Genomic DNA, 13,396 nt, shown 5'->3' on the forward strand with positions numbered 1-13,396 from the left:
TATATAATTATCTTTTGATCTCGTGGAAATACTAAATTCGTACTTTTATTTTATTATTGTTTTTAAAATTTTAAAATTTTAATAATTTTTCATTGAACTTATTGAATCAATCAAACCGATGATATGATCCAATTCAAAAGAACATTGGATTGAAATAGTTTTTTTTTTAACAGAGATAATGACAAAACTCACCCAAAATGGTTAATGAAATTTTAGTTTTAATACCTGATTCAATCAAAATATAATTTAGGTACCTAACTCAAAAAAAAAACAATATAATTTAAGGACTGCATATTGAATTAAACCTTAAACAAATTCTCTCTTTTTTTAAAAAAAAATTAACACTGATTATTTCTTAATTTTTAAAGAGAGGAGTGAAAGCTTGGACTTGTTATTTGATTTGCCACTTTCCTCGTGCAAATTGCGTTGTTGAATGAGGGAAATATCAGACAGACTACAGAGAAGAGACCAGAATAGATATAGTTCATGTATCTAAGTCGTGTTCGTGTTCTGGCAACTTTTGTTTATCTTGTCCGTTTCATGTATATGATTATGCCTGATTTTACCAGGGAATGCCACACACACACATATATATATACACACATGTATATACATATATGTTCCCTTGTTATGATTATGCCCCCAATATTCTTTCAACTCATGCACAGACAGGATTTGAAAGACAAAAAGGAAAAAGAAATCAATTGGCCAACACTCATTCAGAAATCATATTTAAGGAATCCATACCTTATAAAATTTTGATTTCCGGGAATATTGGAGTGCCTCAAAAATTTAGGCGCACTTAACTCTCTGACCTGATCGAGTATTAAGCGCTCGGAAAGAACAAGCAGCCCCCAGTCCTTTTTACCGACAAGCAGAGCAGCTTGATGAAACTTGTTTTCATCGTATACAAAATTAGCCATGACATCTGATGTGTATCTCCACGGTACCTTAACTTTAATTGATGTAGCAGCTCTCCTTCTGAGCTCTACTAGATTTTGATTCGACAAAACACCCAAATACTTACTTCCGAACATCACACCACGAAGCAGCTTGCTTTTCACTTGCTTTGTAATATAGCATCTTCTGTACGTAGAACATCATGTATCCTTGTGCAGCAAGTACGATGCTCTCGTTAACTCGAGTAATCCATGCATCATCGCACTTGTACCAGTGGTTACTTAATCGCAAATACGTCACGTAATGGCCGGCATCTAATTTACCTGTGTGTGTGACAACAGCAAACAACTCGAATTCGGATGATACTTCATTGCATCCATCTTGTTCATCTCCATCAAAAGGGAAGATCCTGTTTCCAAATCGACTCCTCAAAATGGAAGATGAGAGATAAGGAGCCATGTCTAACGAAAATGGGAACTGCAGATACTGGTCAACCTTCCTTGACATCCTTCGTATTGAAGAATGCTCGAATCTTTTGATGTGAAAACACGAAACCAATGGAAGCTTTCTTATGGACATCTGCTTAAGGGATTCTTGTCTCACCTGACACTTTTGACAGAAAAATTTCTGATCAGAACCCAACTTCTCAGCTCTAGTAAATCTTTCTAAGCAACCCTTTAAAGTAGATATCCCACAATTTTGACTTGAACCCGTGCAATCTGCCTCAACATTGCAAGAATTGTTGCTTTTTGCCAATGAAGATTTCCCGGAAACACCTTGGCTTGGCTCCAAATCCAGAGAAATGTCTAGACACGGATCATATGTCGTGGATGTGAAACCACAAGCCATACACATGACATCAGATCGCAGAATACCAGAAAATACTCTATGTGCAATGCAACAATCTCCAGTGCCTGCATCATCAAGTAATGGGGTTAAGAAAATATCCGATATAGGAGATACATAGTCATTAAAAAATTATCCATTTATGAAGAATGGCATCACAAGCATCTAAAACTAGCTCTACGTTTCAAATAAACAACTAGTTATTCAGACATGCCTTCAAACTTTAATAGCTCAAGCTGATTAGCTCCTAGTGAGTGTCAAAAACAAAGAGAGACATGCTTCTACAAAATTTAAACAAGCCTAAATTTCGATTGAAAGCAACTGCAACTCAGATGCTAACTTTCCACTAGAGTTATAGCAAAGAAAAAAAACCCTTTGGGTCTTCATTTACCAGAACTAGGACAGAGAAGCTAGTTCCACACTTGCATTGACCAGAGAAAGGTGGTGATATAAAAATTTTAAATGCAAAATCATTGCAGCTCAACTATCGCTCAATGAAAACTTATAGTTAGAGTTTTTCTGTTTATATTTAACTTCGAGTTTCCAGGCAGAAGATCACTTCTCAACACACATGAAGACATTTTAGGCTTCATAAACACTACCAGAAAATAGCGAGAAAGAAAAGAAGTAAGAGGTAGAGAAATGGATTAAGTTGGGATAACCTTGTAGACAACTTAATCAAGTTCAAAAGAACCCGGGGTTCTTCCCATCCAAGGCGATTGAAGGAAGTTTATTTAGAAACAAGATGATCCAAAAAACAAAAATGCCTTTGATGCACGTTGTAAAACTAAAGCAACTCTCTCCTTTTTCTGAGACAAGGATCAACTTTGTCCAACGAAGAGATCCTATACATGGTTAAGGGGGAGTAAAATGAGAATTAGGTGAGGTGAGAAATTCCTATGATCAAATCAAGTGGGCTAAGGAAGGTTGACTTACTGGAGTAAAGTAGTTGACATCATCAAGTCTGCAGTACTAAATCTGAGAGCACTTGTCAACAACTAGGGCAAGAAAGAAGGGACCTAAACTCACACCCTGCAGTTAAATATCGGAGTTACTTCTTAATCTTTAGCAAAATCTTCGATGATGTCGATTAAAAATATAAATGCTAAAAACAGTAAAGTGAGGGATAGACCGACAGTAGATGCTCATTTGCCCTACATGATTTCTTCATTCAACTCACTTCTTATAGTGATCTATTCTAGTTAGTTAACTAAATTGCTCTTATCTGGATTCGATCAGCCTCTTGGTAACTACAAATTTTGGCCACTAAAACAAATAGGAGCAGACAACCCCATTGTTTGCACAGAGTTAATGAAGATTGCTAACCAAATCCATCAATCTAAAACCGATTATAGAAAAAATGGATACCAGGGCATGTCAGCATGAATACATTATTACTACACAATCAAAGTCAATATTTGATGTACTACACTTCCAAACATTCATATTATTTGATCAAATGCAAAAGATAACAGTACCCTTCTAGAAGAAACACCCTTTGAAGAAACTGACAAACATGTACCTAACACATAGATCAGCAATTACAGAACAAATGTAGATGTGGACCCAGAAACAAATTCCTTAGATTTAGGAGATTCTTCAATCTAAAGATTTACTTTATATGGGAACTCCAAGCATAGGACATATTCAAATTACTAAGCATTTAAAATATATTCTACAAATGTAACTCGAAGTCACTACAACGATCTAACACGGTAAGAAAGCTAGTCACCTGGACTGTGGGTCTTCCTTTTTTCCTTAGCCACCTTTTCATGGATCCCATCAAGCATGGAAATGAAGAATTCATGTGCGTCCTGCTGCTCGTAACTCGCCAAATTTGCTGCATGTTGCCACCAACTGCAAAAACCTCATCAAATTAGCCCCACACCTTTCTTTTTACCTCAAAAGCAAATATTAATAGCTTACACAACATCAATATGGTGAAGAAAAGAAGGGTGGAAATCAACTTTTTGATTGAAAATTAACCTGTGCAAGAACTTAGCTGGACTATAAGGAGTACGATCCCCCGAGAAAACAGCCGAAAACATGGCGTCCATGTCGCAAGCCAAACAGAATCTTGAATTTTTGGAACCATTGAGGGTGGCGCCATTTTTTTGCTGACAATAATATCTATTATGCCGATCACTCAAGAAATAGTTTCGCAATGGTGGCGTATGGAGCAATGCTTGCAAAACCGAATTCATAAAGCACGTATTCCCCAAATTATTCAATCCGCGTAATCCCCAAGGTAATTCTGTCGATGAAATCAATGAACCATTGGTGGCGTCGTGGAGAGGAATCGAATGGTTTTCGATTATGGCGTTTTCTCTTGAATTTGGAGCCCACAAGCTATAATCTACTCGACGGCGCTTTCGGAGGTTATCCGGTTGAGATCCCGTGGCTTTGCATTGAGTTACGGTGGATCCAGAAGTGGAGGTGGTGGAGGTGATAGTTTGAGCGAGGACTACAGCGGCGTCAAAGTCGCGATCGTAGACCTGGTCACGGCACGCGCAGCAAAACAGCTCAGCTCGGTCGACATCAACAGCGATCTCGTGGCCGGGGACGGAAAGCGCGTGAGCCGACGCGTGAGAATGAATTGGAGGCGCGTGACAGAACACGGCGGCGCAGGCGACGCAAGCGTAGAGCCTTGGACGGGAGGATTCGTCGCAAGTGCCACACCGGGGCACCTCGAAGGGTTCCCTCCGTATGGCGGCGCGACCACCGGGCGGCTTGACACGGATACAGTCCTGGAGGGCGCGAAACGGCTTGGAGCCGTTGCGGGAGCAGAAGTCGAGGAGGTGGGGACACGGCTGAGGCGAAACCCGGCCGCTGATCTTGGAGGACATTGTGGTGGCGGGAGATGGAGATCGTGTTGGAAAGGGAAACCCTAGATATGAAGGACATAAGGGTCATGGATCTAGAAAGAGAAGATCAACGGTTGAGATTGACTGAATGAGAGTGAGGGAACATGGAGGTTGATGAAGACGAATGTCACCTTTATTCAAGTTTTCCTCGGATTTTTTTAATACTCCATTTTTTTATATATTTTAAATATTAAATTAATTAAATTGTAAAATATCTATATTTAAGCATGTTGGAACTTTTAAATTATTGTAATAAAATAATACCAGTAGAGTTTTAACTTAATTGGTATTGATATTGTTGTTAATGCATAAAAACGTGTGAATTCGAGTATATTGAAGTGTATTATTCGAAAGCAATTATGAGTAGTTGTAGACATTAAAAAATAGATATTATAATAAAAGTGAATTTTTGTGTTTTTTGTTTTTCATTATATTTTTTGACTTTTTTTATTAAACTAACCCAAAAAAATAAATTAATTATTAAAATAACCTACCTTTTTAATTAAATACAAAAATAACTCGTTTTCTACAGTAAAAAATGGTGGAGCCATATGATATGACGCCACTACAGTGCCACGTCAGCAAGGAGTGTTAAAAAATTATTTTTTGATGGAGCCATGTTGAATGGCGCCACCAGTATAAAATATCAGGAAAATACTTAAAGTTCTGGAAAAATGAGGGACTTAAAAAAAAAATTTACCATTTTCGGGTGAAGCCATTCTAAACGGCGCCACCACTTTTTCTGTCTGACACCTTTTTGTTTTCTTTTTCTTTTATTTTCATATTTCTTTTATTTTTTTCTTTTCTTTTCATATTTCTTTTTTTTACTTTTTATTTTGTTCCTTAATAAATTTTATCTTTTATTTTTTTACTTTTTTATTTTTTTCTTATTTCATTTTGTTTATTTTGTTTTATTTTTATTATTAACTTTAAAATGGTATAATATAATATATTTTTTAATTATGATATAATATAATATATTTTTAAATTATGATTGGTTTATCTTTTTGTATTAAATGAGAATTATAAGGCCATGATTGCTTTTTACCTTTTAAAGATAGGTATTAATTGTGATGAATATTTCATCCTATTTTTCTAAAATCCAATATTATAATTAACAAATATTAGTAAAATATATTGCATTTAAAAAATTATTTTATTCATTCATTTAATTTTTCATTTTCTTAACTTTTAAATCTATTTTTCACTTAAAATTGATGAATTTTTCAATACATAAATAGCTATGTGGATGATATCTTAACATTTAATTAATTTTAAAATTTTAAAAATTTAAAATAATTAAGAATATATAAAAATTTAAATTTTAAAATGAATTAAATGTTGACATATCATTATATGACAATCAAATGTGAGATATGTCAACAAAATTAATTTTTTGAGGTGGTTTTAATAAAAAATAAAAAAATTGATTAAAATATTTTTCTATAAAATTAGACTGCAAAAACGACAAAATGTGAATAAAAAATCATTATAAACATAAAAGTCGATTAAAATGGAATGATAAAATTTATTGAAGGATCATTATAAACGGTTAAGGTTTTGGGGGGGGGCGGGAATATTAAAAGTAAAATAAAAATAAATTTTATTTATTTATTTTAAAATTATAATAGAAAACTATTAAATTTATTTTTAGATTTAATAGTTATAGTAGATAATATTTTCTTTTGACATGGGTGTTAAAATCCAATCATAATTAAAAAATATATTATATTATATCATATTAAATAAAAAATAAAATTATATTAGACACCACATAATTATATTATATCATAATTAAAAAATATATTATATTATATCATTTTAAAGTTAATAATAAAAATAAAACAAAATGAAATAAGAAAAAAAAGTAAAAAAATAAAAAGATAAAATTTATTAAGGAACAAAATAAAAAAGTAAAAAAAAATGAAAATAAAAGAAAAAACAAAAGAAATATGAAAATAAAAGAAAAAGAAAACAAAAAGAAAAGTGATGGCGCTGCCCATGGATAAAGAAAAACCGTTTCAACATCAAAACAACAAAAACTAGAGCAAACATATAATAACGGATTGAAATTGTAACCAAGCATCGCCCATTGGTTCTATACCCGATTCATAACTAGAAAGTTTTTCGGACCCTTTCTAATCGGGCTAAAACTCCGAAATTAGAAATGCCAAAATAGGAATAGCACTTGATATTATTAGAAATGCCCGAAAATATCATATTAAAAAGCGAAACATAGACGAACTCCTATGAATGTGAAAAATAGATCGGATTAGTCGCCCGACACGGAATTCATTGTCAAGTCATCCATAGCTGTTTGTTTAGTCAAAACAACAATTCAGTTTGATCGAATCGTCCGATTTCGTTTGTTTGCGGTGTTTCCATGTTTGCTTTTAAGATTTATTGATTGGAATTAATCCTATTTTATTTACATTCCACTTATTTCGATTTCATTTCGATATAGTACTAATTTGTATAATACTAGTATAAATATCCACCCAAAAATAGTAAATTTATTTTTAAGTCCTCTATTTTTCCAGAACTTTAAATATTTTCCTGGTATTTTATACTGGTGGCGCCATTCAACATGGCTCCACCAAAAAATAATTTTTTAACACCCCTTGCTGATGTGGCACTGTGGTGACGCCATATCATATGGCTCCACCACTTTTTATTGTAGAAAACGGGTTATTTTTGTATTTAATTAAAAAGGTGAATTATTTTGATAATTAATTTATTTTTTGGGGTTAATTTAATAAAAAACCTATATTTTTACTTCAATACCAAAAAAATTAAAATGATTATTCAAAATTTTCTATTAATATTTTTTAGTATTTATTAAGGAAATTAAAGAAATGTGGCATTTTGTAAACCGTTAGATTGAGAATCTAATGTGTGGAAGATCAATTGCTTGGCCCACCAATATTGGTTTCTTTCTTTGTTTTTCCTCTTTTTCGATTAAAAATATTATTAAAATGTTAATATAATTAAAAATCAAGTTAATCACTTTATTTAAAGTATAGACCAATGCCAATACTTTTTGCACTTAAATCATTTTTAATCTTTTAGTCTTACTAAAATAAACTCTTAAACCATTGAATTATAGGAAAAAAATTGCAAATTTTTTAATGAATTTGTTAATTAGCACAAGTGTGATGGGCCATGTTCACGGGCTTGACTAAATTTGTTTTCTTGGTTTGGCCCATGGGCTCAAATAAATACTTATTAAATAATTAAAAAATTATATTTATCTATTTTATAGTAATTAAATAAATTTATTTTAAATTATTTCATAATAAATCAGGTCCATCTAACCAAGGTTTCAAAAAATTATCCGAAATTTCATCAAATAGACGAAAATACAATTTTAGATTAACTCAAAACTTCATATTACTATTTAAAAATAATAATATATATAACTTTTATCTTAATATCTATAAATTTTATAACTAAATTTAATAAACATAAATTTTAAAAAAATTATTTAAATTTGGGTTAAAAGGACCCGGAGACAAAAAATTTATTCAAATCCGAACTAAATCGAATCAGTTGACTTAAATCTTGGTATGTTGGATATAGTTAATTGAATTCTTTTAAGTTTTTAATTGAATAAAAATTGTATTTTAGCCTTCTTAAAATTTCAATAATTTAAGTTAAAATTTTAACACAAATTTATTAGTTTGGTATCTCAAAATTTTATAAGTAAGAATTTAAAATCAATTTTATAAATAAAGAAAATATTTATAGAAGAGATTTGGTTTCGTTTAAAATTTTCACCTACTTTTAACTATTAAATACCAAAAACTGTGTATGTCAAGGAAAATCATTGCTGGAGTAATAAATAAATAAAAAAGAAACATTGGTGTAGTTGGAATTTAGAGTTGTACATTGTGGGGTTAGGATTAGACCGAATTTTAATAAAATTTTAGTTTTGATTTATAGGTTTGGGTTCGGTTTAAAAAATAAGTTTAAATTTTTATCTAAATTCGATTCAGGTTATAGATGTTCAATTTGGGTCCGACTCGAATTGTATTAATTTTTTAATTATTTTATTATATAAAATAAATTTAAAAATATAATATATCAAATACACTAAAAATATTAAAACAAATGTTCTCTATCAACTTTTAAAAATATATGTATTCGGGCTGGACCAAACCCGGACCCTGAGAAAAAAATAGTTTACTCAAGACTCGACCCATTTAAAAAACGATCTTTATTTTTTGTCTAAATCTTTTTATTTTTTTAAATAAATTTTTAAACTTAATCAAATAACAAATCCATTAATAACTCTATTCGACGGTGATACAAAAACATTCATTAATCTTGATCTTTCCGTTGAAGGAAAGGATAAAAAGTACATTGTTATTGACCCACCATCAAAGCATCAACTACTACCACGTCATTATCTTACGTTCATAGCTAAAGATGAATTTAGTTTAAAACTAAATTATAAAAAAATATTTTTTATTGGTTTAATAATTTTCTTTTATCAATCTTAATCGTATTAGTTTAATTGTTCAATTTAATTCATTCAAGTGACTCGTGATAAACTTGTGTAGGTTTAAAGTTGATTATTCAATATTTAATCTTCATGTTTATAATTTCTTTTCGTTAGAATGTAATTGCTTACTTACACAAAAAAAATAGATAAAAATCAAATTTATTTTTTTAGTGATTCAATGCACAATTTTATCGAGCCTCAATTTTTAATTTAACGGCACCAAGAATTCATCTAAAAAATTCATATTCAAATAATCAATAAAATTTATACATGATAAGACTCGAATTTAAGTACCGGAAATCATAGGCGTTCCTGGCTTGAACCTGAACGCAAGCTTAGAACAAATTTCATTCCAAACAGATCACAAATTTGAGCAGAGAATGCCATTTTCAGGTAGAAACGAAAAAAAAAAAACATGTAACATTGCAACATCACAGCTTACAACAATTCAACTTTGACATTAACCTAACAAAACCCCAGAGTTTGTTTTTTTGAAAACTTAGCAGCTCTTTCATGGTGACAAACCTGAGGCCAAAGAATGATGCTATAACAGTACAGCTTAGCTACACAGATCTTGGTCGAAGATATTTAGATGTTCTATTTATATAAGTATTAAATAAGGCTTGTGAATGATGATGTCAAGACATAAGGAACATTGGCAAGAGGCCCTCTTTGCAAGGCTAGCTCATGGATGTCCTTTACAATATCAAATACAGCCTCTGGTTGTGCTAGTTTTAGAGCATTCTCCGACATCCTCTTCAGCTCATCTGTCTTTGTACTGAACCATTCAGCCACGATTCTAGCTGTTTCCGACGAACTTCGGGTGAAAACCCCAGCTCCGTTGTCGACTACATATGGTACATTCCCCTTTTCCTGCAATCACCAAAAACAAGAAGCCATTGAAGCTCATGAATAATGCAGTGTTATTAGTAGAAAAGATTGTGTCATTTAAACCTGTCCTGGAATGTAGTCATTGAGAACAATAGGCAGCCCTCTAATCAAAGCCTCTGCAATGGTGCCGGGACCAGCCTGTAATTCACATAGATAAGATCAATCCATTTATATAAATATAGACAGAGTTTTATATCGAAATTTCATGAACTTACTTTTGTGATTATGCAGTCACAAGCTCCCATCCATTTCTCCATTTGTGTCTCAAAACCTCTTACCTACAATAAGATTTTGTTACTCCATCTCGGGTATGTATCTGTCATGAGTACTTCGAAATAACAAAATGAAACTTAACTTCACCGGGATCTTCCATTCCTTTGATTCCAGTGTCGAGGTAAGGCCTTTGTTCCGGCCGCATATGATGATCAATTGTCCTATCGGTTTCTCTTGATCTTTATCATACAACGATTCACCAAGAGCCTTTGCTGCTTCCTTAACAGGTCCCATTCCTTCACCTCCTCCCATTAGTAGAACAGCAGGCAAATCAGGATCCCTTTCAAGCTCTTTTCTCAAGTCATCCTACAAAAAAGGAAACCAGAAAACCCCATTAAAGTAATCATATAGATGACATAACCAAGTTTTTTTTTTTATGCCTAAGATCACTCACCTTGGAAAGAACTGCTCGTGCGAAAGAAGGCCAAATCGGCAAGCCGAAAACCCGAACCTGTGACTCTTCAAGACCATCATATAATGCTCTCTTGGCTACCTCATTTGAAGGGCAACAACATCTATTAACCCCTGGATGGAACCTGAACCAGTGCTTCCAATTTGTTAAAACTTTAAAGAACTTAAAAAAGGTCTTTGTTTTGTCAAAAACTCACCATGTAGGGTGACAAGAGCTCAGGTCTGTAATAATAGTGACAAAAACTACTTTCTTTTGAAGGCTTTGCCATTTAAGAACCCAGAGTGGAATATGTTGCATTAATGGATGAACACTAATGATAATGTCTGGTTTGTACTTCATTAGGCCTGCCTCTACCTCCCTACAAATGACCAATATATGAGTTGATAAAACCCCATCAAAATGTTTAAAATCATGCTACTAAAGCATCATCACTTATGTGGACCTCTTCAGCTAATCATTTATGAGGAAGATGAAAAGTGATATAAAGAAGATGAAGGTACTTGGCATAATAAGCAGCAATGGCAGCAAGGTAGCAGCTATGTATCCATCTTGGAGAGGTACTATGAAAGGCAACTTTCCAGAGCTGTACATGTTTCACCATGAACTTGTAGGACCTTTCCATGTCATTCAATGGCCACCCAGTGTATTCTTTCCATACATCTTTCACAATTATCTGGAAAACCAAAAACATTTCATCCATAGATTAAAAACATTGGATTTAATATAAACTCACCATCCTCAAATTATATATGGTCAAAGATAATGAATTGCTCTCAAATTTCAAATCTGGTTCTTTTGGTAGCCTATTATCTTGAGAGTTAAATGTCAGCTCAAATCTGATCAAGGACGAAGTTAAAAATTTTTCCTTAGATGGCCGAAACTAAATTACATATTTTTATGAGAGTTAAGATGTACTTTTACTAATTTATTAGTTTACAGCTTTATAATTTTCAAATGATCAAATAAAAAATTATTTTTAGAGGGCCAAATGCAATTTTATCATATATTAATTTATAAATTTATAAAATTTAAAGGGTCAAATATACAATTTTTCATTTTAAACATGATCAAATTGTAAACATAAATAAATGCTTTGATACCTTAAATTTTAAATATGTCATTTTAAAGAAAATGCTCTTACACTTTTTTAAACGTACATACAAAAGTGTACATGTATTTATAATTTGATAACGAGCTTTAATATGCTACATGTCATATTATTTTAATGATGGAATCTAAGAACCAATTTAAAATTTAAACAAATTTGAGGACTTTCAATGCAATTAATCCAAAGTAATGAAATTTGAATTTGCAGGCAAGGATATTTGTTATAAGATACCATAATATTATAAAAAAGATTTTTAAAAAACATAGGAAAATCTATTAGAAAATGAAGGAAATTGTACCCTATATTCATCACCAAATTCAATACTGAAGGCGTCCCTGATAGCCTCAGCCGAAGCCCGATGACCACCGCCGGTATCAGTCATCAGAATCAGCACATTCTTGGTTCTTTCAGCTCCCATCTGCATCAACTGTACGGTCCCAACCCCATCATAATCCTCGTACTCATCATCATCGCTCTCGTAAGAACACCTCCTCAGATGGTTGCCGCCGCCGCCGCTGCTGCTCGAAGAAGAATTCCCGTAAACACTCTGCCATACTCTCTCCGTTATCGAAGCAACTTTCTTCGGCGACACTAAATTCGTCGCCATGGTCGCAATAGATACCGAGAAACTACAAAGAAGACCCTTTTTTTCAATGAGGCATCAATGGAAATTTTTTTTTTTATAAGTTGGCAAAAATATTTGAAGGTTTTATTAAGGTTTTGTTTGTTGGAAGGAAGTTATGAATTATTATTATTGCTTAAATTTTTTACGGTTGATCTTTTGGTGCGTGGGGTTTTAAATCAATTCGTAACCGTCAGATTCGCATTTTGCATTCGAATGTTCGGTGTGATTATTCGAATCTTCGCTATACTCAAATGTTTTATTCTTTCGATTTAATGGTAATGTGGAATTTTTGGTAAATTTTATATTTTATATTTAAATTTTTATATATTAGGAGGAGTGAAATCAGAAAATTTTTTAAAGGGTCGAAAATCAAAATTAATTATAGTTTTATAATAATAAAATATAATTTTATTATTTTAGTAATTTATATTTTATAATTTTAAAAGATTAAATTAAATTTTTATCGGTATAATTTTGATTATAAATATTTAGACGTATATCATTTATATTTATAATTATAATAATTTTTCATTTTAATTAATCTAAATAATTAAATTTTTTCGAAAACAATCATTTGATTTAAGATAAAAATTTTTATGTTAATGTAATAATTTAGAATTTTTAAAAGATTAAATTAAGAGAAATTAAAATATTTAAATTAAATATTAAATATAATATTATAAGACCATTAAAACCATATTTTAAATGTTATGGCAATGTTTACTCTTTAGTCTATGTGTTTTAAACCATTTTATTTTATTTAATAAACAAATGTTTGTCATAAATTCAATATTAAATAATAATTTCTTTTTGTATTTCTTAAATTCTAATATGATTATTTAAGTTTTAAAATTTAAATTTTAATTCCTATAATTTAATTTTATGCATTGAGTCATTGTATTTTTTTAATTTAAAAATCTCAATCTTTTATCTAAGTTTGCTATTAAAGTTAACGATATCAAAGGTAAAATAA

General features: G+C 31.4%; 2 protein-coding genes across 2 annotated transcripts; both read right to left on the reverse strand.

Annotated features, from left to right (window-relative positions):
* Positions 1-465: 465 nt before the first annotated feature.
* On the reverse strand, positions 466-4,754 carry LOC108464113 (ubiquitin C-terminal hydrolase 22-like). Its single transcript, XM_017764210.2, has 3 exons — positions 3,733-4,754; positions 3,479-3,603; positions 466-1,814 (listed from the first exon to the last, which is right to left on the reverse strand). The coding sequence occupies exons 1-3, from the start codon at positions 4,590-4,592 to the stop codon at positions 1,024-1,026; spliced, it is 1,776 nt and encodes a 591-aa protein (XP_017619699.1). The 5' UTR covers positions 4,593-4,754; the 3' UTR covers positions 466-1,023.
* A 4,586-nt stretch (positions 4,755-9,340) lies between these two features.
* LOC108463142 (monogalactosyldiacylglycerol synthase 2, chloroplastic-like) lies at positions 9,341-12,582 on the reverse strand. The gene is given in 8 exon segments (XM_053024362.1): positions 9,341-9,987; positions 10,069-10,143; positions 10,221-10,308; positions 10,361-10,584; positions 10,673-10,814; positions 10,887-11,048; positions 11,191-11,363; positions 12,097-12,582. Coding segments are annotated over 8 exon segments (1,434 nt in total). The 5' UTR covers positions 12,406-12,582; the 3' UTR covers positions 9,341-9,726.
* Positions 12,583-13,396: the final 814 nt, after the last annotated feature.

Source organism: Gossypium arboreum, chromosome 13 (genome assembly GCF_025698485.1).
Source record: "Gossypium arboreum isolate Shixiya-1 chromosome 13, ASM2569848v2, whole genome shotgun sequence".
In the NCBI taxonomy this organism is placed as follows: Eukaryota; Viridiplantae; Streptophyta; class Magnoliopsida; order Malvales; family Malvaceae; genus Gossypium; species Gossypium arboreum.

Bases quoted from the DNA above. Each gene is read 5' to 3' on its own strand.
- LOC108464113 (XM_017764210.2), bottom strand. From the start codon at position 4,592: ATGTCCTCCAAGATCAGCGGCCGGGTTTCGCCTCAGCCGTGTCCCCAC. The intron at 3,604-3,732 runs GTTAATTTTCAA...AGGTTTTTGCAG, and splicing joins CCAGCTAAGTTCTTGCACAG to TTGGTGGCAACATGCAGCAA. The intron at 1,815-3,478 runs GTGACTAGCTTT...TTGATGATGCAG, and splicing joins AAGGAAGACCCACAGTCCAG to GCACTGGAGATTGTTGCATT.